At 44.9% G+C, this 27,517-nt stretch overlaps 1 protein-coding gene across 4 annotated transcripts in view; it reads right to left on the bottom strand.

Annotated features, from left to right (window-relative positions):
- Positions 1 to 27,517, bottom strand: part of OSBP2 (oxysterol binding protein 2) — a 190,709-nt gene that overhangs the window by 143,816 nt on the left and 19,376 nt on the right. For 3 of the 4 annotated variants that reach the window (XM_087423957.1, XM_004429773.3, XM_087423956.1), the window contains one exon: positions 1,541 to 1,749. The exons of the other annotated variant lie outside the window; for it this stretch is intronic. In XM_087423957.1, the coding sequence (XP_087280083.1) occupies positions 1,541 to 1,749 (209 nt within the window). The remainder of the gene's footprint in view (positions 1 to 1,540; positions 1,750 to 27,517) is intronic. 4 annotated transcript variants of the gene reach the window in all.

The raw sequence follows: 27,517 nt of genomic DNA on the forward strand, positions 1-27,517 counted from the left end.
GGTCTCACTCTCTCCTCAACCAGCCTGTGAGATAATCTTGGAGAGCAGGGGCTGTGACTTGTTCTCACCTGGAGCCCTGCCTTCCTAAAACACCACACAGATCTGTGGAAACACACACCATTTTCCTCAAAACTTCTGAAGGATCACAGCTCCCAATCCCCCGCTATGTGTATGGACCCAGTTTTTACCCATCAGAAACATTTGCTATCACTCTGGGCGGGCAAGCCTGCGGGAGGAAGGCATTCTCACACACTTCTGCGAGCATCTAATGGTACAACCCCTGTGGAAGGCAGCTTGACAATCTCTCAGAATTGCAAATGCACACTCCCATTGACCCAGCAACCCCGCTTCCTGGAACGTACACTTCATTTATACTTATACACGCATGAAATGAAATGCAAGGTTACTCATGGAACACAGTGTGTCATACCAAAATAAAGAAACAGCCTAAATGTTCATCAACAGCTATAGGTTAAATAAACTATGGTACATCCATACAATGAAGTACTGTACTATTGTAAAAACAAGGAGGAAGCTGTCTATGTATTGGTAGGGAAAAAATTCCAAGATACATTGCTAAATTGAAAAAAAGCAAGGCAGAGGACTGCATTTATTTTCAAATAAGTACCTGTTTGAATATATATGTAATGAAACAAGACACTGGTAGCTCTGGTTGCCTCTGGGTGGGAGAATAGGGTGGGTGGCTGGGGACAAAAGTCAAGGGCAGACTTCACTGTATCTACTTTTTAAACCGTATAAATCATATAAAGACATTATATATTAAAACAATAAATGTATTGGGGCTGGCCCGGTGGTGTAGTGGTTAAATTCATGCGCTACACTTTGGCGGCCTGGGTTTCATGGGTTCGGGTTCTGGGCACGGACCTACACACCGCTCATCAAGCCATGCTGTGGCAGCATCTCATACACAGAATAGAGGAAGACGAGCACAGATGTTAGCTCACAGCTAATCCTCCTCAGCAAAAATAGGAAGGTTGGTGCCGGATGTTAGCTCAGGGCTGATCTTCCTCAGCAAAAAGAAAAATAATAATAATAAACGTATTAAAGGAAAAAATAAAACGCCTTGCTCAGGACATCTGAGCTGGCCTTCCACCTTGGCAAAGGCAGCAGCTCTGGCTAAACGGTTTTCAGTCTCCATGACAGGCCTGGAATAAAGTCTGGCCCAAAGCACAGGCGCACGATCTTGGACTCCCATCCCCGACTGTTGTGTCTGGAGCTGATGCACCACAGCGTCTGAAGAGTCTGCTGAAGTCCAGGAACCAGACTTGTCCAAAGAAAGGCACACATAGCACTGCCCACCACAAACATTTCCATCCCAAGAACTGCCAGCCACCCCTGACCACCTAAGCATCTCACTGCAGAGGACACACGTTGCTGAGTGGGAAGGGTGAATGCACATCTTGACCTTCCAGGGTTGGTCTGCACTAGCCTGGGTCTCCTGGTCACCACTGCCCTCTAAACACTTTCAATTCCCACTCTCTCCAGACCCAGGACACCCACTGTGCCGAGCGCTCACTACCTGAGTGGCTGCTCATCATGCGGACAGCCTTGGCCTTGGCCAGCTCCAGGGTAGTGATCCACTGCTGCTGCTCCACCTCCGAGCTGGCCTTGAGGTGGTAGGTCCTTGCCCCACTGGTCAGCACAATACCGCAAGAGTCCTCCTTGTCAAACTGCGCGGTGGACAGGTTGATGGTGCCACGGCAGGTGTGGGCCATTTCACCCTGATTTCTGTAGGAGGTAAGAGAAGGTACGGGGTGAGGCTCCCAAACTCAATAGCTCCAGACTGAAGAAAGCCTCAAAGCAAATCCTCAGAATCTCAGACCCTTAGAGCTGGGAGAGACCCTGGAGTCAGAGCTAGGAGATAATGCCTATTGGGATTGACTGGTAGAGGTTTGGTTGAGGAGCACTCAGTGGGGAGAGTGGCAGAGGGGGGAGGGCTGCATCAGCACCACATGCAGGGCATGCCTGCTGTGGTCTGAACCCTTGCAGACACCAGGAAATGGAGAATGGTGACTGCCCAGGGTCCTGCTAGGCAGTGCAGCCCTCTAATCCCATCCCAGGCTCTTTCCACTAAGTCTCAGAACCACAGAGTTGGAGCAGGGTGGGAACCTTCCACTAAAACTGAGATCAGAGACCCAACCCCAGGGGGTGGATTTGGAGGTACCCCCTGCAAGAGTGACCTGGGAACCGAGATCCACAGTGCAAGGACGCCGCCATTCTCCTCTGGCCCCACAACAAATGAGACAAAGGCAATGGCTAGGCTAATACAGTGCTACCTCATGTCAAGGGACTGACCCTTTGCTGGTTACAAAATTATGGAGCTAATGGTACCAAAGTAAGGGGAAGTGGAGGTGACTAAAGTGTGGGCCATTTCCAACTGTGACCAGTGTCTGAAAACTGAGATCCAACCATCATGACTGGATCTACTTAACTCACTCCTTTATATACTCAAAGGAAATTCAGAACCCCCCACAACATATCAAATCTCTTTCCACAGAGGGTGTTGGAAAAGGAAGAGAAATTGGTCAGCAGTTCTTGCCAGAGGCAAGAACTCACTTGGCAATTCTGCTGCCCTTTAAGGCTCATTTTTCCCCCCGACTGTTCATCATCTGTTATTTTCTTGATTCTCTACCAGTTCTCAAGTCAAATAACACTCAACAAGACATTCATCTTTCATCTGAACAGTTGCAGCATTTTCTGATCCCCTCCTGCTTTGGTTACATTCCTTAGAGACGATGACTTAGTTTACCTGAAAAACCTCCAGCTCTTAGGTGCTGACATCTTTCACTTGAAGCAAACTCATTGTAGTTTACAAAACTGGCAGAGCTGGGCGTGCCTGTTGGAAACTTGCCATTTTAGATTTAAGGACTTTCAGGCTAGAGATTGTTCAGGTGTTAAATGGTATAGGAACTAACCGAAATGATACTATGGATTAGTACAAAAAGAAGAGGGGGTTGACAGTGTTCTAGGCAGAGGGAAAAGCAGGGGCAAAGACTATGAGGCGAGGAGGAGTTTACAGCTTTCATAGAACAGAAAAACATTCCGTGTGGCTGCAGCACTGAGAACAAGAGAGTAGATGAGAGAAAAATGAAGCTAGAAAATTCGGCAGGGATGAAATGTAGTACCTCACAGGTTGTGTTAGGGATTTAGACTTTTATCCCAAAACTAAAATACTGGGTCTCCTGGGCCTAATGTCAGAAAAGCAGCAGAGGTGGCCGAGAGTTCCAGAAGTTCCCACAGAAAGAAGAGAATGGAAGTACCATGTACAAGATGGGAGAGGGAAACCAGGCCACTGTGTGAAATCAGGGCTGGGCTGGAAGCTATTCAGGGCCTGAAGTATTGGATTACAATCCATTGACTAAAATAAATATCCACGAATCCATACTGATAGAAGTAAATAACTGAAGGGATAAATAAATGGAAGCGAAGAGAGAGATCTTCCTTAATAAAAGTAGACAGAATTATGGGAATAGAAAATCACTAAATGCAATGTGGGATCCTGGACTGGATTATAAGATAGAAAAAAGACATCAGTGGAAAAAGTTTGTAAAATACGAATAAAGTCTAAGGTTTAGTTAATAGTATTATAACAATGGTAATTTCCTGGTTTTGATGATTGTACTTTGGTGAGGTAAGATGTTAACATTAGGGGAAGCTAGGTGAAGAGTATACGGGAACTCTGTACTATTTTTGCAACTTCTCCGTAAGTCTGTTATTTTTTTGTGTGTGAGGAAGATCAGCCCTGAGCTAACATCCATGCCAATCCTCCTCTTTTTGCTGAGGAAGACTGGCCCTGAGCTAACATCTATTGCCAATCCTCCTCCTTTTTTTTCCCCTTTTACTCCCCATAGTCCCAGTAGATAGTTGTATGTCACAGTTGAACATCCTTCTAGTTGCTGGGCGTGGGACACCGCCTCAGCTTGGCTGGACAAGCAGTGCATCGGTGTGCGCCTAGGATCCAAACCTGGGCTGCCAGCAGCGGAGCGTGCGCACTCAACCACTAAGCCACGGGGCCAGCCCAGTCTAAGTTATTTTAAAATTTAAAAAAATTTTTATGCTACCATCACATTCTGCCCAGGCTCAGAGCTGATATGAAATCTTGTAGGCAGAACCTGAACTCACTTGCCCTCAGGCTCAGTGACTGGGTTGGAGATATTCCCAATGTCACTGTAAGAAAGAAGCCCTAAGCCCTCATCATAAAAGCCTGGCTTTGGACTGGGCTCTCAAGGGGGTGAGGTGGAGGCACTTTCAAAATCACTAGATCAAGAAGAGTAGAGTGGTGGGCAAGGCTCAGGGAGGGAGGGAGAATCTCTGTCAAGATGAGCCCAAAAACTAAAACTCAAAATCTGTAAAGAAAATCAGTGCTAAGAAAGAAGCCAACGAAGTCAATGCTCAGAAGATGAATCACTTCAGACAAAATGGAACTATCAGAATATGAAAAAAATGCATGTAAATAGGTTTAGGATTCTCAAAGATGAAGGAATAACATCAATAAATGGAGCAATAATTTGTGAGACAAAAAGAGGTAAAAATGAAACAAGAACAGGTAGATAGGAAAAAGTAACAAGAGAATTTCAGAAAATGAAAATATAGCAGATAAGCTTCACTAGTCATCTAGCATCCAAATCTAAATTTAACCTTAACTCACTATAACTAAGGTTACTTTTTATTAAAAGACTTGAGGAGATTAATTTTTCAATTTTACTTTTCTGTGTTATTTGGAAGAAATTATATAGCGGCATACGTGAATTTAGAGATTAAAAGGCCCTTAAAATTATCAAGGTCCAATGCATTTGCTTGTCTTGGAATTTACCTCTGCTCTTTTTTCATTTAGATGTTTTGTGGTCAATCCATTCTCCACCAGTAGCCAAAGTGATATTTTTTGCCTGTTTAGTCAGTTTCTTAAAATTTCAATGCCTTCAAAGTCAGTCTTGAAAGGGCTTAAAATTTAGGGACATATCCTAAAATTCAAGTTGTTTTTGGGAGTGGTGCACCTGCCCATATTGTACATAAAGGCTCTGTTTCTCCCATTGTGAGTTCTGGCTGAGGTAACCCTTTCTGTGAGAGTCAACCTTCCAGGGCCGCCCCAACAGCCCAGATGGTGGAAAAGTTAAAGCCCCATTCACGGCACACTGCAGACTTGGGCCCTGCAAGGTGCAGTGGCAACTCCTCCTCCCTGCTGGGGGCCTTTGGAGGAGTGCAGCAACCCAAAACCATCGATTCTCATCGAGCCCTGGGCAGCTTCAGTGTCCTCACTACCTCAGGACGAACCAGGCCATGTCCTAGGGCCTCCCAGTTATATCAGAGCTCATATCCAGCATACATGATCATGTATCTTCTGCCATTTTTTTAAGAAGACAAGTTTTGAGGCTTACTTCACGTTTGGTGGATATTTTACGTATTTAGAACAAGTAGAGACAAAATATGAAACACCTGTAGTAAAACTCAACTGCAAGAGAGGTTACTATAACTAACATCCTTCTAAGTGAGTCACACCGACTCTCAACCAAATAATACTCAGCAGTTCTGATGGCCAATATCCTTCCCAGAGATGAGAATGTGACATCTGCCATAAGAACTTGGAAGCCTATAATAGTGTAGCACTTCCTAAGCATTAACTAAGCTGTAATAGTTAATGTAGCCCTATGGCTAGTGACTAATCCACCTGTATTGGGTACAAACCTTGTGCACCAGCTCAGAGTCCCCTCATCACCTCCTCCATTCTCTTGGTGTCCCATTTGGCCTGAGTCACCCCTCCATTTCTGGACTTGGAAGAAGTACTGAATCTCAGAGTATGGGATCTGGCTTCCTGAGTGGCCAGCAAGAGGCTTTGCAAGGCCACCAAGAGATCTTTGCAACCCACTAGTGTTGAAGGGTTAGCGCTCACATGTTGAATAGTGACCAGCGGGAAGTGGGAAATGGATGGGAAGCAGGGAGGTAAATACTCTTCATTTATTCTCTCTGTGGATCTCTCCAAGATATGGTTTATCCCTACAAACCTGGAGAAGTCCATGAGCCCAGAGAATATGAGCAGCCTCTGTGACCCTTGCAGTTTGCTGTGAAGTGGTGGCTGGCCCGTTTAAGCACCACATCACTTGGCAGCCTTCTCTTGCCTTTCTTTCCCTTTTTGCCTCTGTATCACCAAGGCTCGTCTTGCTGCCCCACTGAGTGCCCAACCTGCCAGCAGGAGAGACCAATATTGAACCTACAGGGCATGGCCCACTCCTTGGGAAGAACCAGACAGCCACCAACTAGATTAGACCCCTTCCACCTTGGGGTGGGTAAGCAATTTGTCCTTACTGAAATTGCATTTTCTGGTAATGGGGTTGCCACCAGCAGCACTATGGTCCACAGTTATCGAATCCTCATCTGCTGGCCCAGATTCCCATACAACACAGCCTCAGACCTAGTCACTCATTTCAGCCAAGGAGGTGCATCAATGACTCCTGACCATAGAATTCACCGTTCTCACCATGAACCCCGCCATCACTCAGGAGTAGCCAACCTGACAGAACAATGGAATGGCCTATTGAAGGCTCAGCTGAGGTGCCGAATGGGGAGATGTCTTATGGGCTTGAGCTTCTGTCCTCCATGATGCAGTATATGCCTTGAACTGACAACTGATATCTGGTACCATGTCCTGTATAACTACAGCAGATGGTTCCAGGAGTGGCCCTGCTCACTGTCACACATAGTAACCCCTTGCAGAGTTTGTGCTTCCCGTCCCTGTACACTTGGACTCAGCTGGGTTAGAAGTTCTAGTTCCAGAGTAAGGGGGAATATGACACAATAAGGCTTCCACTAAACCGGAAGCTGATGCTACCCCCTGGCCACCTTCAGCTCCTCACGCCAGCAACCAACAGACCAAGAATGGAGTGACTATATTGCTGGGGTCACTGATACTAATTGCCATGAGGAGTGAGGTTTATGGCACATATGGGGATGGAAGAAGAATGTCTGGAATAGAGCCCAGGGGATTCCCTGCGGAATCTCTTAATACTTCCATGGCTCTTAATGGGCAAGGCAACAAGGAACCCAGACCCCTCAGGACAAACATCACAGACCCGCCAAAGTGCTGGTGGAGAGTGAAGAGGATGTAGAGCATGTGGTGGAGGAGGAAGATGATGAATATCAATACAGTGTCAGGAACAGCCACAGGAGCAGAGAATGAGCTTGTTTCACAACCTTGCTTTAGTCTTCCAAGCAACTCCAGCTGGCCACCAGGAAGGGGACCCTGTCACCTATTGGAGTCGCACCTCCCCTCCCAGGGAAAGGTGAAAGATGTCTTCGTTCTCTCAGGAGAATGGAGGGAGGTCCCCACATCGCAGTAGGAGAGCTGATACCATGGGAGGCCACGAGCAGACCTGAGTAGCGCAAGGTGTGGAGCGTATTGGACACAAACCTTGTGCGCCTTCTCAGATTCCCTCGACCGCCTCCTTCTCTGTCTCTCTCGGTCGGTGCCTCATCCTTGCCCAATTGTCCCTCCACTCCTGGACTTTCATGAAATGCCACAGTGGGAAATGGGAGATGGAAGCAAAAGGCGCAGATAAATTCCCCCTCTATTCTTCCCTCTGCAGACTGCTCAGAGGTGTGTTTTCTCCTTGCATATCTTCTGGAGAAGTCCATGCACCAGATCCGCTGTGTCTCTCTGTAGCTCACTGTGAAGCAACATCCAGCAAGGTATGCACCGCATCATCCCTCACTTTTATCTTTCCACTTCCCATTTCTGTCTCCCTGCCCCAGGACTGCATCTCCCAAACAAAGCATCAGCTCTTTAATCCTGGCCTTGGGCTATGCTTTCTAGAGGACCCTCACAAAAAACGTCCATAGGCAAGAAAAAAATTGACAGGCAGCTAATTTGAATCCAGACACATAGAAAAACAAAACCTACTAATTTGGAGCAAAGCACTTAGTCTTGTGAGTGACTTGCGTTCAACACTAGCTCTGTTCATTTGGCTGACTGACTCTGATTCATTTGGTAAATTCACCTCCAATCTTCTAAATTCTAATTCAGCAAGTACTTCCTGTGGGCTACTATATAAAGGAATTGTGTTAGAAACTGAAGAGAGGGTAAACATAAAGATAAATAAGACACATTTTCTGGCCTCAAAGAACGTTCCATCTTGTGAAAATTGCAAGCTACTACTCAATAAGCAGAGGGAAATAAATTCAGAATAAAGGAGATGTTCACTTTATGAAAATTCATTGAGTTACACCTTTATAATTTATCTACTTTTCTGTATGTATGTTACACACATACAGTATGTTGTATGTTACATACATATCAGTTGTCAATAAAAAGTTGGCTTTAAAAACAAACTCAAAATGGAAGGATAAGCTGCCAGTGGTGGGAGCTCAGGAGACAGAATGGCCCTTTCTGTCCTAGAGGAATCAAGGAGGTACAGTGGAGCAGAGTCTCAAACAATGAGGGGACTCTGCCCAGGCAAAGGCTAGGAAGAGGGCCAGGCCAACCGAGAGCAGCGGTGTAGGGGCGTGTGGCTCTGGGAAGGCCCAGGGATCCAGAGCAGCCAAAGGAGAGGGTCCAGCCATGGCCCAGGTTGATGATGGGTATTGTGAGTTAGACTGCGTCCCCCAGGAAGACATGGTGAAGTCCTAACTCCCAGTACCTGTGAATGTGACCTTACTTGGAAATAGGGTCTTTGAAGATATAATCAAGCTAAGATGAAATCATTAAGGTAGGCCTTAATCCAATATGACTGGTGTCATTATAAGAAGAGGAAGAGAGACACAGAGACACAGAGGGAGGAAGAGATGGGAGTGATGCATCTACAAGCCAATGAATGTCAAGGATTACCAACAAACCTCAGAAGCCAGGCAGGCCTGGAACAGATTCTCCCCTAAAACTTTCAGAGAGAGCATAGCCCTGCTGACACCTTGATTTTGTACTTCTAGCCTCCAGAACTGTGAGACAATAAATTTCTGTTGGTTTAAGCCACCCAGTTTATAGTACTTGATTAGGGCACCCGTAGGACACTGAACACGATGGCTGAATAGATGAGTGGAGGAATGACCTTCTGGAAACTCGCATGCAGCTGGGCTGGTTTATTCCTACATGGCAATTATGGGGCTGCACTTCAACTCTCCACACAGTTCCCACATAGAATACTCAGCCACCACAGCACCCACATGGCTCTTCGGCTCCTCCCACTACTGGAGCAGCACTGCCCAAGAGCCGCCCATCGCTGCTTGGAGCTTTCCCCTCTTCCTATACCATAGAGGCTGGAGAGCCAAAAACAACCTGTAGCAAAAATTCCAAGGATTCAGGTTCCACCAGTGACATGCATTCACACAAGACTTAAATGTGGAAGCAAGTTAAGAGGGAAGTGAGCAGGAGAAAAGGTAGCCACTGTAGTGGCAGGAACCACGACAGAGGGAGTGTGCTTTTGCAGCCATCAGCTTCTGACTCTGTGGCTCCCTGCATCAGCGTCAGCAGTTGGCCCCGTCATAGCAGAGCTAGTGAGAGTCTGGGGACCCAGACTGTCCTCTCAGCTTCCAGTCCGCTAGTTCAACCCTCCCAGGGAGTAGGAAGCTAGCTACCTCACCCCTGGCAGCACAGCATTTCTGCTAACACTAGCCAGAGTCATTTCTGGTGTGCGCGGCTGAGTCCTGGCCAAGGCACCTCTCCAGAGGCTACATCATCTGGGAATGGATACCTGTGACTGCAAACAAGGTTTGATGTTTGCTGTTTGGGATCCCTGGCAACCAGAGCACACACAGACCAATCCCGTGCATTTGCAGAGGTTTTTAAATCTAGATCTAGAGATGCAAAAATTAGCCTCAGAAAATGCAAGCCACCGACTGGGAGAGATATTCACAACAAATATATTCAATATATTCAACAAAGAACTTTTTTTTTTCCCCCCCAAAGCCCCAGTAGATAGTTGTATGTCATAGCTGCACATCGTTCTAGTTGCTGTATGTGGGACGTGGCCTCAGCATGGCCGGACAAGCGGTGCATCGGGGCACGCCCGGGATCCGAACCCGGGCCGCCAGCAGCGGAGCGCACGCACTTAACCGCTAAGCCACGGGGCCGGCCCTTCAACAAAGAACTTGTATCAAGAAAACATAAAGAACTCCTAAAACGAGTAGTAAAGAGGCCAACAACTCAATTTAGAAATGGGCAAAACTTAACAGTCACTTCACAAAAGAGGATATCCAAATGGCGAATGAACATATGAAAAAGTGCTCAACCTCATCAGTTATCAGTAAACATACACACGCCCCATGATCCAGCAATTCCACTCCTACGGACTTACCCATTAGGGATGCGTACGCGTGGCTACCAAAAGATATGTATGGTTTGTCTGCAGCACTCTTCCTAACAGCCAAAAACTGAAAACAACCCATATGTCCGTCCACACTAGAATGGACAAACAAATGGTGGTTTGTCCATCTGATGGTTTATCCAAATAGTAGAGTATTATACAGCAATGAGAATAAATGCATTAGAACTACACATAACAATCTGGAAGAACCACACAAGTATAACGTTGAGCAGAAGAAGACAGACACAGAGAGAACGTATTGTGTGATCCCACATATAAAAGTACAACAACAGGCAAAAGTAAGCTCTGAGGTGAGAAGTCAAAGACAGTGGTTACACTTGGGGGAACACAGACTGGAAAGAGACAAGGGGGAGGGTTCGGGGGGGCTAGTCACGTTTTATTTCTTCAGTGGGGGTAGTGGTTACTCAGTGTGTTAATTTTGTGAACATACCCTGAGCTGTACACTTATTTGCCCACTTTTCTCTATGCATATTGTACTTCATTAAAAGTTTACACGTAAGGGGGCCGGCTCAGTGGTGTAGTTGTTGGGTTCGCATGCTCCGCTTTGGCAGCCCGGAGTTCGCAGGTTCGGGTCCCAGGTGCGGACCTATGCACCATTCATCAAGCCGTGCTGTGGCAGCGTCCCACATACAAAATAGAGGAGGATGGGCAAGGAGGTTAGCTCAGGGCCAATCTTCCTCAGCAAAAAGAGGAAGATTGGCAACAGACGTTAGCTCAGGGCCAATCTTCCTCACCAAAAAAATAAATAAATAAAAGTTTACATGTAAAAGAACAGGGATGGGGAGAACTCTTTCCTGGCAGTGGTGGCAACAGCAATGACTGCTTCTCAGGGGCACCACAGGTTGTGGTGCCCAGGTGGCATCAATATCCGGTACCTGGGTGGCAATGTCCTCTTCAGGATGGTTCTGGACATAACTTATCATGGATCCAGCTGCCCAGCCTGCCTTGTTCTCACCTCTCCTCTGAGAGCTCTGTTCTCTTGCCTTTCTAGGGAGCCCGTGAGCTCCTGAGGAACCTTCCAGTAAATATCTTTTTTTACTTAAATATCCAGAGCTGGTTTTCTATGGTTCTTGACTAAGAACCTGCTGGTACACGTGGGTGCAGCCACAGAAGGGATGTCAGAAGGCAGGGAGGGCAGTAAAGAAAGTTGTACAACAGACAATAAGCAGGAAAAACAGCAGATTTCGGTTCTTCTACCTCTCAGGCCAAGGGGATGCTGTTAGGCCCCTTCTGGGTGTAAGTAATAAAGCTCAGCTGTGCATTCTAACTACCACATGCTGAGGGCTTACCTTAGAAGCGTCTCACACAGATGAGCCATTTAGGATGTGATAAGAAAGGTGGGAATGTTACCTCCCCATTCCAGATGCAGAGGCTGAGGCCTGGAGATGTGGGCAGCTCGCTGGAGGTCCCAAAGGGGACAGAGCCATTAGAGCCAGACCCACCCACTCAGCTGCAGCCCTGCCTCTTACCCACAGGGCTGCATGGACTTGTCTCCCAGGTTTCATTTGTACTCTCAAAAGTCATCAAAGCTGGTTGGATGGCGCTATTCAAAAAACGCTCAACATCACAAGCGTCAGAAGTGGCCCGTCAAACAGAAGCATCTACCGTGTAGATGCGGAGATGAGTCTGTCACTATGAGACCTGACACCATTTCATTTTGCTTCTGGCCTCATTCTTTGCCATTTAAAGTTTCCCTTGAGAAATGTTAAATAAATGCTGCTACAAATTCTACAGAAAGGACATTCTTAATGTAATTTTTAAAATAAAAACAAAAGAGGAGACTCAGGAGCCATTCTCCAGTCACTGAAATTCACATTACCACATTTTTACACAAATGAAGGATGACAGACAGTATTTTATAAAGGACAGCATACTTATCAATACCACTTACATCTAGGTAGTGCTTCACTTTCTATGGGAGGCTGTCACAAACATGACTCTTTCGATTCTCACAAGGGCCCGTAAAGTGGGCAAAGCAGACATTAATTTGTTTAACAAACAAGTATCAAGTATATTCTATGTGGCAGGCACCTGTAGGATGGAATTAGCCTCATTTTATAGCCAAGAAAGGGGAGGAGGCCAGAAAAAGGTAAATCATGTGCCCCAGTCCATAGAATTGGGAAACAACAAAGCCAGAACCGGAACTGGGTTTCTTTGCCACCAGCACAGGGTTCTTTCCATGGAGAATACTGGGGTATCCATTCAGAAAAAATGTTTTGCTTTACTTTGTCATTGTTTGTATGTGCTGCTTGCAAGCTAGAATATAAGTTCCATGAGACACAGACCTGGCCTGTCTCGTCCCTGCCCAGCTCAGAGCTGACAAATGATGAAAGCTCAGAGATGATGTGCTGGCTGAGTGAATTAAGGCATGAGTGCTACACAAGCAGCAGAACAAACCCAGGGAGATGACCCAGCCCCAGCCCCCACCCAAAGTTCTACTGACCTCACATGCTTAAGGTGGAATAACAACACCTTAACATCACTCACTAAAAATCCATTAGATCCTTTTTGTGGTTCCATCAAAATATCAGAATACCATGTATCACCCAGTGACATCTAAGATGGTTCCTAAGATTAAGTGGAAAGTCTGTCACAGAATATTAGGCAAATGCTTTAGATCTCAAATTCAGACTAAAAGATCTTATCAAATAGAAAATGGAGGAACATACCACTTTTTCTGCCAATGGAACAACAACAAACCACAATATATTTCCAAGTTACTACTATTTTTAATCGTGAGGTTGGCCCAGCTAAAGTCTCACCCCTGGACTTCACTAAGCAGAATTTCAAGTCCTCTCCATCACACCTCCTCAATCTCCCTCAAATCCATCCCCCTCATTGCAGAGCCCTGCGCTGGGTCATGGTTATCTCTCGCCTGGACAACACCCACAGCCTCTTCAACAGTCTTTGCATCTCACCTTGCCCCTGCCCATCCACTCCTGTGCTACATTCTTCTAAAACTTCATTCTGAGCCTATCAAAATGCTGCTTTCAATCCTTCAACTACTCTCTCTTTCTTTAGTCCCTGCTCCTGAATAAGACTTAGCAGTTCTTTCTGAGCTAGCTCCTCCCTGCCCACTGCTTCCAAGCCCCCAGCCTGCCAGGCCCCCAGCCAAGCTCACCCTGTGTACACGCTCCTTCCTTGACCTGCACACTTTCCTGCTCCCTGCCCATTTGGCTGCCTCATCCTGCAGGCTAGCTGAAATGCCACTTCTTCCAAGAAACTTTCCTTACGTGTCCCGCGTGCTCCCACAGCCCCCAGGGCTTCCTCCCTCACTGTTCTTACTATATCATATTCTGATCGCCGCTTTATCTGTCTGATGCAGGGTCTGCAGCTGTCTAATTCACCACGCATCTCCAGAATCCAGCAATTATCAGCCACATAGTTTGTGCTCAGCAAATATTTGTTAAATGAATCAACTCAACTCCAAACACCTTTAACTTGATCACACAGATCACTGCTCTCCAAAGAAAACAATGCTTCAGTGCAAGGGTTTTTTTTTTTGATAATCAAGATGGTCTTAAACATCCATTGAGGTAAAGCAAGTGTAAAATACCAAGGAAATAAGTGTTATCACTAAAATGCATCCACTTGAAAAATAAGCAATAACTAAACAATGAACATCAAGTTTTCCTGCCCCTACTAGGATGCAGAGTTCTAAAAAGTGCTCATCTTCAATTTTCTGGCTGTTCCCATAATAGATCAATAGTGAGACTCATCAACAAAATAGACAGTCTCAGCAATGAAACAGAAGATATAAAAAAGAACCAAATGGAAATTTTAGAACTGAAAAATACAAGAACCAAAATAAGAAACACAACAATGGGCTCAACAGCAGAAGGAAAGGAAAGAGGGGGAAAAATCAGTTAACCTGAAGATAGAACAACAGAAATTACCCAATCTGAACAAAAGAAAGAAAACAGCTGAAAAAAAATGAACAGAGTCTCAGAGACCTGGGGGACTACACCAAAAGATCTAACATTTGTGTCATTGGTGTCCCAGAAGGAGAAAGCGAAGAAAGAAGGCAGAGCAAATGAAGTATTTAAAGAATAATGGCTGAAAACTTCCTAAATTTCACAAAAGACATACATCTCCATAGTCACAAGAAGCTGAGCAAACCCAAAGAGGATAAACCCAAAGAAATTCACACCACGACATATTATAGTCAAACTTCTGAAAACAAAAAGACAAAGAAAAAAATCCTTAAAGCAGTGAGACAGAAGCAACACCTTACCAAGGGGAAAAACAATCTGAATTACAGAGGATTTCATCAGAAACCATGGAGGCCAGAAGGAAGTGGCACAAGATTTTTCAAGGGCTGAAAGAAAAGAACAGTCAATCCAGAATCCAGTGAAACTATCCTCCAGGAATGAGGGGAAAGTAAAGACATTCTCAAACAAAGGAAAACGAAGAGAATTTGTCACCAGCAGACTCACCCTAAAAGAATGGCAAAAGGAAGTTCTCTAAAAAGAAAGGAAATGATAAAAGAAGGAATCTTAGAACATCAGGAAGGAAGAAAGCACATGATAAGAAATATATGGGTTAAGACAATAGATTTTCCTTCTCTTGAGTTTTCTAAATTATGTTTTAATGGTTGAAGCAAAAATTAAAACTCTGTCTCATGTGGTTCTACATGTATGTAGAGGAAATATTTAAGACAATTATACCATAAATGGGAGAGGGTAAAGGAACTTACAGAAAGGTCAGGTTTCTATACTTCACTAAAACTGATAAAACGACACCAGTAGACTGTGATAAGTTATGTATAAATAATGTAATATATAGAGGAACCACTAAAAAAGTTATCCAAAGAGATATACTCAGAAACACTATAGAATAATTAAACATAGAGTTACCCTATGACCCAGCAATTCTGATCCTAAGCATATACTCAAGAGAAATAAAAGCCTATGTCCATGCGAAAACTTAGACACAAACATTTATAACAGCATTACGCATAATAGCCAAAAGGTGGAAACAAGCCAAATACCCATCAATGGATGAATGGACAAAAATAATTTGGTATATTCATACAATGAATTGTATCCATACAATGGAATATTATTCAGCCCTAAAAAGGAATGAAGTACTGACACATGCTACAACTTGGATAAACTTTGAACATTATACTAAATGAGAGAAGTCAGTTACAAAAGTCTACATAGTTCATCCATATAAAGGTCCAGAATAGGGAAATATAGAGAGATGGAAAGTATATGAGTGGTTGCTTAGGACTGGGGAGCAGATCTGGTGGGGGAAAGCACAGTGGAGTGATAGTGGAAGTGATGAAAACATTCTAAAATGGACTGTGGTGATGGTTGCACATATCTGCGACTATATTAAAAACCATTAAATTGTACAATTTAAATGGGTGACTTGTATGGTATATGAATTATATCTCAAGAATAACAACTGCAATACATTGAAAGACATCAAGTCAAGGACTTCATAAAGATACTGAAAAAAATAAGTCATCAGTAACCTTTGGAGGAGCTAGGGATCCAACTCATTCGTTTGATAACTGGTGAATAAAGGAAAGCACGGGGTGTTTTTTCCACCATTTCCATATTAACTAAACCACTGGGTAACCAAATGGTTGATGAGGGCAAGTTTCTCTTTACAGTGTTATAACTGCAAAAGGAATGACAGAATATCATCATTTTGCAACCTGTAATGAACTAATGGGTCTAGAAAATTATCAACGATGGTTGCTTATGTGTGTGCACGCATGTGTGTGTGTGAAAGAGAGAATCAGATAATATGTGCTTTCAAAATACCTATGAACCATTTTGTCAACATAATTGAATCTTACTCTAATCAACTCTCTAGCTGTCAGTTTACAGGAAATAAAGGAAATAGAAGAGTATGATAAACAACATTATGGAGATGCAATCAGCAAAATCCAGTCTGTGGGAAATTACAGAACAAATGACCTAGTTTCTTCAACAAATAAATTGCAAGGGGGAAAAAAGAGAGAGGAAAGGAGAACCTATAAATCAAAAAAGATTGGAGAGCCTCTTCCCCTTTCCCAGGCAGTGCTAAACCATGGGGATTCAGACAGCACAGCCGGCAGCGGCAGCGGCAGCAGCTGAGCCAGGCCCTGAGGCCAGGGGTTTGGTCAGTGTTGCCAGCAAGGTCAGGAGCACTAAAGTCAAGAAAATCGGCCAGCGTGACTGGCTGTGCAGGAACAGTGGTGATTTGGCCAGCATGGGTGGAAGGGTAGCTCCATACAGGGAGCTGAGCAAATAAATAAATATATTGAGGATAATGGGAGACACATCTCTTACTGTCAGAGTCTGAAGTTAGAAATATGAAAAGAGAAGGTTAGAAAAATCAACCATATCCACAGAGAGAGTCTCTAGAAACAATGATGTCCTAAGAACAATGAGCACACCTAGCACTCAGAGTTTGACTTTTAGATAACCATTTTCCACTAAAAGGAACCAGGGCTTATTGGAGAAATGGCAGACTCCAGTACAAGATGAACCAGGAACATTTTGTTGTGCCAAAAGTAAGAAAGTGTTCAGAGTGATGGGGAATGTCAAAGAACACAGGAGCCAGTTTATTTTTTATTTTTTTGTGAGGAAGATAAGCCCTGTGCTAACATCTGCCAATCTTCCTCTTTTTTTTGCTGAGGAAGACTGGCCCTGGGCTAACATCTGTGCCCATTTTCCTCCAATTTATATGGGACGCCGCCACAGCATGGCTTCCCAAGCAGTGGGTCGGTGCGCGCCCGGGATCCAAACCAGTGAACCCCGGCCCGCCGCAGTGGAGCGCGTGCACTTAACCGCTTGCGCCACCAGGCCGGCCCCCAGGAGCCAGTTTAAAAGGACTCCTCCTGGCCAAAGCTGGGATAGTTTGAGCATCAAAATAAATGACAGTTATCATAATAACCCATTGGATAAGATAGAAATCCATGAGTTCATACTGATATAAATAAATGAATAGATAAATAACCTTCCTCACAGTACGATGTCTATAATAAAAGTAGAAGAAATGGTGTTAGAAAATCACCAATTGGCAACCATCAAAGCAATAACTGATTCAGGCAAGAATCATCAAAGGGTGCTAAAACCAGTGGGTGGAGATTTGTTGAGAAACAGGGTTTTATACAGCCTTAAAGTATCTCTTCATAAAAATACTTTCTCACTACTTATTAATTAATAATTATAAAATTCATTAACTTTACAGTGGAGGTATCTGGCAAACATCGCCTTAACTAAGGATAAAAGTTATATCACTAGCAGTACGACAAATTAACATCATGAGCCTCGTGATATGATGCACTGTGAAGGACACAGTAGTGCAACCTCTGGTGTTCCTGCCACAAACACAGGATCTGAATCTAAACATAAAAGAACACCAGGCAATCCCAAATTGAGGCAAATTCTACAAAGTAACTGGCCTGTATTCATCAAAAATGTCCAGGTCACGAAAGATAAGGGAAAATGGAAGACCTGTTCCAGACTGAAACTAAAGTCACGAGACACAACAACCAAATGCTATCTATAATGCTGGATTGGATCCTGTACCTCTAAAGGACATTATTGGGACAACTGGAAAAATATGAATGGAGTCCATGGATTAGATAGCAGCATTGTATCAATGTTTACACTGTGGATATGTAGGAGAATGTCCTTGTTTTCAGGAATACACACTGAAGTATTAAGTGATAATGGGCATCATGTCTGCAATTTACTCTTAAATAGTTAAAAAAATAATATGTACAAACATAATATAGGAGCTGGCCCGGTGGCATAGCAGTTAAGTGCGCACGCTCTGCTTCGGCGGCCTGAGGTTCACAGGTTCAGATCCCGGGCACAGACCGACGTACTGCTAGTCCAGCTGTGCTGTGGCGGCATCCCACTTAAAGTAGAGGAAGATGGGCAAAGATGTTAGCCCAGGGCCAATCTTCCTCAGTAAAAAGAGGAGGATTGGCAACAGATGTTAGCTCAGGGCTAATCTTCCTCATAAAAGAAATAAAATAAAATAAAATAAAATAAAATAAAATATATATAACATAGAGAGAGAATGACAAGGTAAATGTAGTATATTAACAACTGGGGGATCTGAGAGAAGGGTACTTAGGAGTTCTTTGTATTATCCTTGTAACTTTCCTCTAAGTTTGAAATTTTCAAAATAAAAAGTTTATTTAAAAAATCTGAGGAGAAATATCAACAATTGTAATGTATGGACCTTATTTGGATCCTCCTTTCTAGAAACTATAAAAAAATTTTTTAAATCAATGGGGAAATTTTAATATTGACTGAATACGTGATAATACTAAGGAATTATTATTAAATTTTTAGGCATGTTAATGCCTTTTGATTATTTTTTTTGAAAAACCTTCATCTCTAAAGAGATACATACTAAAATATTTATAAATATTATTATTTTTAACTTAATTATTAAAATTAAGTTAAAGGTATCTGAGATTTGCTTCAAATTAAGTGAGAGTAGGGAGGCCACAGACTGACCTTAGGGTGAGACTTGCTGACAACAGTTGATGGGGACGTGGGGTTCTTTATACCAACATCTCTACATTCGTATGCATTTAAAAACTTCCATAATAAAATATAAAAGCATTGTATATTAAATTCTTCCCCAACAGAAGTGCTGAACAACTTTGGTGACAAAGGGGGCCTCCTGAGTCCCAATGAACCAGGCACAGGAATGAGGCTGTGCACTGAGTGTCTCAGGATGAGAAGGAAGGAGATGACGGGTCCCTAGGGCACTGGGCTAGATCTATTTTGAGCACAGTCATGGGCCTGTAAATCCACATTCTCCTACACAGCAATTCAGGATACTTGAACAGATTTTTTTTTTTTTAAATCATCACACAACTTCTGTAGCTGCAGCCACAATCTACAGAATATTCCGGCAACCTAGGTTTTTCCTTTTACAAGTGAATTAAAAATCCAGCAGCACTAAAACATACCCCCAAAAACGCTACACTAAGCAAAGGAAGTCCTAAAAAAGAAAACCAGTTACCAAGCCAAGCAGAAGACTGAAATGCCACAAATTAGAGGTTAATTAAGGAAACACTTAAGTCAAAATTTAACACACCAAGGCCAATTACAAATTTAAATGCACAGATTACAGTATGAGCCTACAGATCTAATCATGAGACATGTAATTTATTCAGGAATTCTACTTCTTCCCTTCATGGCCTCCAGTATTATAGGCACTGACATTAATATTAGATGAAATAATCTTTTGTAAAAGTGACTCCCACCAAGCTTCAAAGGACAAACATGACAGCAGCCTACAAAACTGAAGGCCTCACAGCACAGGCAGTTGTAGACTCCCAAAACAGAGGCTGTGTTTAAAACAGTCACCCCCTACTTGGCACGTCCATTCTTTTGTTCAGTCAACATGGCAGGCCAGGCACTGGGTTCAGAACAGTCAACAAGACAGACGAGGTTTGGGCCTCCATGGGGGGGTGGCTCTCTTGGGCCCCCATAGTATCCAACAAGAGTGTGCAACCTTTCGTCTCCCCTCCACCATTTCGATTGAACAGGGAAGGGCCCTGACAGCAGAGAGGGGTCCTCTCATGAGCAGGTTCATGAACTCCAGAAGGATAGCCCACAACCTGGCTACCCCCAAAAGAGACCTCAAATATGTCTTCCTCATCCTCTGGTAAATCCAATCCTGCTTTCCTTGACTGTGCCTATTAAACAGGAGGTTCTCATTAGTTAAGCATTCACTACTAGCAAAACCCTTACATTCAAAACATCCCTTTCACTTATGCAACGGTTTACAAGTACTTCACAGTTTGTTTCAAACAGCCAAGCAGGACTGTTTACAGATGAGGAAAGTGAGGGTCACAGAGGTTTGGAGCCTACCTCCTACATTGGGCAGGACTTGACCTGTGTAACCAAAAGAATATTGTGGAAATGACAAAGTGTGACTTTGAGGGTAGGTAAAAAAAAAGATATTGTGTTTCCTGCTTGCTCTCTCTTGGATGACTCTCCCTGGGAAAAGCCAGCTGTGACGTTGTGAGGACATAAGCAGCAGCCCTTTGGAGAGGTCCAAAGAGCGAGGAACTGAGGCCTCCTGTCAACAGCCAGCACCACTTTGCCAGGCATGTGAGTGAGCCACCTTGGAAGTGGAGCCTCCAGCCCCAGTCAAGCCTTCAGATGAGCGTGGCCCTCATGAGACATCCTGAGCAAGAATCACCCCACCTAACCACCCACTCATGAATCCCTGACCCACGGAAACTGTGAGATAATGTTTACTATTGTTTTAAGCCACCAAATTTGAGATGATTTGTTATGCAGCAATAGATAATACATAGGGACATTGAGCCAGCCTCCCTGGGGGGAAGAGTGGCCATGTGGAAGGGATAAGTCCAGCTGTGTGGGACACAGAAACATCCCAGTGAGGACAGATGTTGCCTGGAAACCCATCTCAGCTCAACAGATGATGAATTTTCTAACATTCAGAGTTATCTAAGGAACACCAGCTTGTCTTGGTAGATAAAGGTTTCCTCGAGGCTGGTGCTAATGCAGCAGAGATACTATAGGCAGAAGTCAGTGAACAAAGAGATAGTTGGACCAGACGATCTTTAAGTTCCTTTCCTACCTAGAGATTCTTCCACTGCCACACCATGCAACTTAATCAGGCACCTAGGGAATCTCGCTGGTCAGCTTCCCAGGCACCAATGACATGCCTGTGCAGTGTGTGGCTGGCTAACAGCTACTTAACAGTGATTTATTGTGTGTTGGGCCTTCTGGGAGGAAACAGATGACACATGAGCTACTGGTTCCACCCTCAAGCAGCTGCACATGCACATAAATGACATATTGTCACCAAGTACAAACTAGGGCTGACGGGAAGGGAGGCAGGAGGGCTGCAGCTTGAAGCCATTAATGTCTAGAAGGCTGCAAAGGGCAGGACAGGTTGTGAAGTACTCAGGTAATCACAAGCGAGAGAGAAGGCACAACGGGAATCTGCTCAGAGGTTAAGAATGCCCTAAACCTGTCTCCAGAAGGCAAAGACCCAGTAAACTGACAGGCGAAATAAATTTAAACCTAGGAGAACTGCAGGAATCAAAAGAGTTTTTTGCATCTAGCAAAATAATTTCATTTTCTAAAAACGGAGAATTCAAAGAAAGTGCCTTTCTTGTCACAGCATTTGAACAACTCAGCAAAAGGTGGTGCCCCTACTCAGTCTGCTTGCAAGTGTCCCAAGACTGGGAACTGGTACACACTATTAGATCTGTTCTCAGGGGCTCAGGAGCTGTCCTGGGACTCAGCAGCAAGGGCCCTCACCATCACTGGATCCAGTCCATTGGTGACAGCAGAAAAAAAAGGGAGACGAGCACCCGGATGCTGCCACTGCAACTTCAAAGTGCTTCCAAAGGCCTGTGGCCCCTGTGGTAGGAAGGCCAGCAAACATCTGTGGCCCAGCAAAAGCATCCCTCATTCTTTCCCAGCCACCTGGACTCAGATCTCCAAGCAATTAAGTCAACAGATATTTCCTGAGCACCTCGATGTGCGAAGCCCAGTGCCAGGCATAGATCATCTTTGACATCTCATCTCTCCCCCAACTTCTTCCAATTGGTTCCCCGTCAAATTCTCAGGAAGCTGGAACTAGAACTCGGGAGATCATCTAGTCCAGCCCTCTTATTTTACAAATGAAGACTGTGAGCACTGGAAGGAAGGTTAGAGGCTGGAATAGACTGAAGTATTTTTCCCAATTCTTAACACCCTCCCTGAATCACAATTACATGTCCACACTCTTTGCCATGGGACTTTGCAGGATGACCCACTAGAATGTGGAGTGGGTATCTTCCCCCCCCACTAATATTGGATGGGGCCATGTGCCTTGATTCTGCCAAAGAAATGTGGACTGGAGTGAAGGTTTGAGCTGGAGTGTCTCATTCCCTGCTCACCCTCCCACACTTCTGCCACCATGGTGAGAAGACTCACTCCACTAGCCTGTTCATTCAAGGCAGAGGAGCCTCCCTGGTGCTGCTCCTGAGGCAGAGCTGCCTTGGCCATCTGCAGACACACAAGCAATAAACCACCACTGCTTTGAACCTCTGAGCTCTGGGGTGATTTGTTGTGGAGCTGCTTGATCCAGGAGCACAAGTGAGCTGAGAATCCAGTTCTAACTCCCATCTACCCCCTCTTCTGTCAGGATGTACACAGAGGTCACTGTCACTGGAGTGTGACAGTTGAAAAAGAGATCAGAAGATGACCCTAGAGAGGCACAGGTGAGGCCGGTCCTGAAGGTGAGTGGGGGTTGACATGTTTGGAATGAATGGAAGATGAAAAAGGAGACTCTAGGGCCAGCCCGGTGGCCTAGCGGTTAAGTTTGCATGCTCCGCTTCAGTGGCCTGGGGTTCACAGGTTCGGATCCTGGGCGTGGACCTACACACCGCTTGTCAAGCCATGCTGTGGCGGTGTCCCATATAAAGTAGAGGAAGATGGACACAGATGTTAGCCCAGGGCCAAGCTTCCTCAGCAAAAAAGAGGATGATTGGCAACAGACTTTAGCGCAGGGCTAATCTTCCTCAAAAAAAAAAAAAAAGAAAGAAAAGAAAAAGGAGACTCTAGTGTCAAAATGCAGGTACCTGTCAGCAATCTTTGTCAGTAACCTAAGTGTCTGCTTTTGATCTCCACTCACCTCCTCATAGGCTATCACAATCATTCTTTTTGCAAGTAGAGTTTAATAGCTAATTACAGAAGCCTAAAAATGTGAGTAGGGACTTCAGAGGTTTGTCTTTCTTGTCTTCCCATGGTCCCAGATGACAGAGTTGCAGCTGGACCTTGAAAATAACACATCATATTCAATTAGTGTAGGTGTTTTTCAGAAGGGTTTGATTTCCATCCTCACATATATGGTCAAATAATCTTTGATAAGGCCACCAAGAGCACTCAACAGGGAAAGGACAGTTTCTTTGACAAATGGTGCTGGGAAAAGTGGATATCCACATGCAAAAGAATGAAATTGGACCCTTAACTGACTCGAGGGCTGGGACAAGACAAGTACAAGAAGAGCCTGGAACATCTTTTCAAGCCAGACTCAACTAGCTATCAATACCATCAGGGTCCTATCCAAAGGACTCCAGAACCAACTGAAGAGGCCCCCACTAAGCAAAGACAAGGCAGGACAATATGAGCATCATTAAGGGCAATACAGCAGTGGGCTGAAACACAGCAAACGTGCTTGTATCCATGAGGTAGAGTGCTATTTAAGAAAACAAACTGACTGGTCACCATTGGAAGATAAGAACCAACTCATTTTTTTGAAAGCTTGTGTATAAAGGGAAAGAATCAAGCATTTACTCTGCCTTTCCTGTGGGAACTGTACCCCTGAGGAGCCAAAGAGTAGTAGATGAGGGGAAGTTTCTCTTTATAGAAGTATTCCTGATAATAAAATGAGGAAGAAGTGATAGAATTAGACTAATCAAAGACTGATCATCAACAACTGCTAACATCACAAACTGAGAACACTCCAGACATTATGAACTCTTGATGGAAGATCACATCACCACCTGATCAAGTTTCTAGATCCATCTACCAAATTAAGGAATTACAGAGGATACAGGAACACGTTAACCTACACCAAGAGAATGCAATCAACAAAACCCAGACTGTGGGAAATTCTGCGGGTTTTTATTTGAGTCCTGATATAAACATATGTAACAAAAAACCATTTATGACATTTGAGATAATTGGAACTGTGAACACTGACTGGATATTTGATGATAATGAGGAATTATTAGTCATTTGTTTTAGTTGTAACAACGGTATTGTGGATATGTTCTTAAAAATCCTTATCCTTTAGAGATATACACTGAAACATTTACAAGTGAAATGTTATGTTTGGGATTCACTTCAAAATAGTATGAGGGGGGACTGAGATGAAATAAGATTGGCCAGGAAGTTAATAACTGTTGAAACTGGGTAATGGATGCATGGGAGTTCATTATACTATTGTCTATTCTGACATGTTTAAAATTCTTTGTAACGAAGAGTTTTAAATATAAATTAATACAATGAGCTCTTAATACCCCCACATATCCTTGGCTCATGCTAAGCCTCAGAAAAGGGGCTAAAAAGCTGGGCCAGGGGCTGGCCGGGTGGCGCAAGTGGTTAAGTGCACGTGTTCCGCTGCGGCGGCCTGGGGTTCGTCGGTTCGTATCCTGGGCGCACACCGACACACCGCTTGGCAAGCCATGCTGTGGCGGCGTCCCATATAAAGTGGAGGAAGATGGGCACGGATGTTAGCCCAGGGCCAGTCTTCCTCGGTAAAAAAAACAGGAAGATTGGCAGATGTTAGCACAGGGCTGATCTCCTCACAAAAAAAAAAAAAAAAAAAAAAGCTGGGCCATATGTAGCCCCTGTGGTCCTCCATTCTCCTGGCAATTCAGTGATGACCCCTTGGGCTACTGCAATAGTCCAGGCTGCATGTTGGGTCTTTACAACATATAAAAAGATTGAAATTAGAAAGTCTATTTTCTATAAAAAAAAAAAACTTCACTGAAATTGGAGAATCTACTAAGTACAAGGCACTATGCCCAGCACCCCAGGGGACACTACAGTAAGAAGACATAGCCCCACACTCTGGTGGGGAAGAGGGAGGTGCTAACCTAATGGAGGGAGACAGACCAACACCCAGCTAACAGGGGTGCACAGCCAAATGACATAATACACAAGAGGGCTGCAGAGGAAGGATGGTTCCACAAGCCCAGCTCGTTGGAGGGGAATCCAAGCAGGTCCATGCTGAGATGACCTAGAATTAAGACTGCCTTTCTAGGATGTCCACAGCAATGAGGAGGGGTCCTCCTGGGTGAGGGGATGGCAGGTGCAGAGATCTGGAGGGGAGAATGAAAGGGATGTGGTTTGCAGAGGGCTAATATGGCAAGTTGGGCAGAAAAAGGGTCAAGGCCAGTGGAAGGGGAGAGATAGGGAGAAAGGGAGGTGGGGACCCGGTCGGGAAGAGCAGTGAGCAGTGAGCCCAGGGAAGCCACACACCATATCTTAGGAAGACAGCACCTACTGCTGCTTCAAAGGACAACACAATCTGGCAGTTTCCTATGCAAGCTCAGCAATACCATCTGCCCTCTTCTTGGTCTAGGCAATGGCCCAGCAATGCAGATCAAAGGGTGTGAGTCAAGACTGTTAAATCAGTATTAAATGCACAGACCTGTGGCTGAGCATGTGATGAGGTGCCAAGAGGGGTGAAGCTAAGTGATCAGAACTCCGAGAACTCTTAAAAACCAAAACAGACGCAGGAAAGAGTCCCACATAAAAGAAAAAAGCATAGAGCACCCAGCATGATCCAAAACTCATTGACAGTTTGCTTAATATGTATGATTATGAAAGGAGCCTCTTGAAGCCACATCTCTGTGTGGTGACACCTGGTATGTGATTCACCACACATCAAGCTGCCAATTTCAATTTTGTTCAGAATGTTTCTTACCATCTCCTCCTACCCGCGTGTCAGTATTCGGTGTAGTCGTCCAGGCCCATTTCATCCATATTTCCTTCCCTTTGGGATAAGCAGATATTGATCTTGGTTTAAGGAACCCCAAACCCTTTTCACAGGCCTTTCTTTACTGACACAGTTTGCCAACTACAACCCAGAAGGCTACAGGAGATGTGAAAGCCGCATCCTTGAACACCCAGCTCCCTGGGAGCTCCCCCACAGCACTTTGCCTGAAGCTGCGGGCCTCTTACTGATCAGCCAGGATAGATGCAGACTTCCCTTCTCCTCCTCCACCCAGCGGTTTGATAACGGTATGCATGTCTGTCTCCCACACTGCCTTGTACATTGTTGGCCCTCAATAAACGGTACAACCAAAGCTGGTGTATGCTCACTGTCACAATGTTCCAGACTGCTCATCGGGCCCCAATCTTGGATTAACAGACTCTCCCTGAAGAAGGTACAAGGGTCAGTAGCAGCTGAAGAACTCACACCAGACATTCCACCAAAGGCAGAGAAACACCTGCGGAGGAAGGAAGTCCATGTGGCAAGTGTACCCTAGCCATGTGCAAAACCCGAGCCACCAAAGGCCTTGGGAAGGGCTAGATCAGAAAAGTGTCTCTGAAGCAATAAAGGGCCAACCACATGGCCAGAGGCTCCAGAGAGAAGGCTCTCAGCACACAGAGCAGCAGACCACTCGGTGTGTTAGTCACCCTGCAAGACTGGCATGCGCTTTCTCTGACAGGAAAAGAGAATCCACTCTGCCACTCAAAGCCAGGTGTAAGCACTGGCTTACACTCCTTGAACCAGAGTGAGCGCCGGCCCTTACCCCTGACTGACATCACTGAAGTCTGCAAGGAGGAAGGAGGTCAGCCCCACGCAGAAAAGAATTAACAGAGCAGGCCTGAGACTGCTCATCTTCTGAAAGGCCCGTGTCCAAGGCAGGCCCTTGGCTGGCGTCTGCAAGTCTGGACTGGGGAGAGCTCCCCCCTCCCCGCCCCATTCCCTAACTGGCAAGGGTGGCTGACTACAACTAAACTGCTTGTACAATGTGGTCTACGCTGAACACCTGCTTTCCTTCTGGAAGTCTGGACTTTGGGAACATGCCAGGCACGGGGTACCCATGTGACGAGCCCCCACCCAATAAAAACCCTGGGCACTGAGTCTCTAACAAGCATATGTGGTTGGCAACATTTCACATGTGTTGTCACAACTTGTTGCTGGATGAATTAGCATGTCCTGTGTGACTACACAAGGAAAGGACCCTTGGAAGCCTGCACCTGGTTTCCCCGGACTTCGCCCCACGCCCCTCTTCCCTTTGCTGATTGTGCCCTGCCTCCTTTCACTGTAATTAAAGCACAGCTGTGAGCACAATTCAATGCCAAGTCCTGTGAGTCCTCCTAGCGGGTCATGGAACCTAGGGTTAGTCTTGGAGACCCCAACACAGGACCCCAGCAAGGAGTCTCCCCGATGTGAGGTAGGTAGACAACTTAGCATGGGCTGAGTCAGAAGGCTGTTTGAGTCCTGGTGCTGCCCACGAGCTCCTACTTCTTCCTCCATTTAACAGGACAATAAGGAAGAAGCTGCACTCGTCACTGAAACTGTGAACTGGAAATTGTTGACACCTGCGGAGAACCCCACAGATGTGTGGGCCTATTATCCAATTGGATCTAACATTTTAGGGTGGAGGCCTCACCTCTGATCCATGGCCTGCTTCCCACAGGGTCTTGCACGTGTAACACGTGCAAGGC

Source organism: Ceratotherium simum, chromosome 35 (assembly GCF_057802395.1).
Source record: "Ceratotherium simum simum isolate JZ-2026a chromosome 35, ASM5780239v1, whole genome shotgun sequence".
NCBI lineage: Eukaryota > Metazoa > Chordata > Mammalia > Perissodactyla > Rhinocerotidae > Ceratotherium > Ceratotherium simum.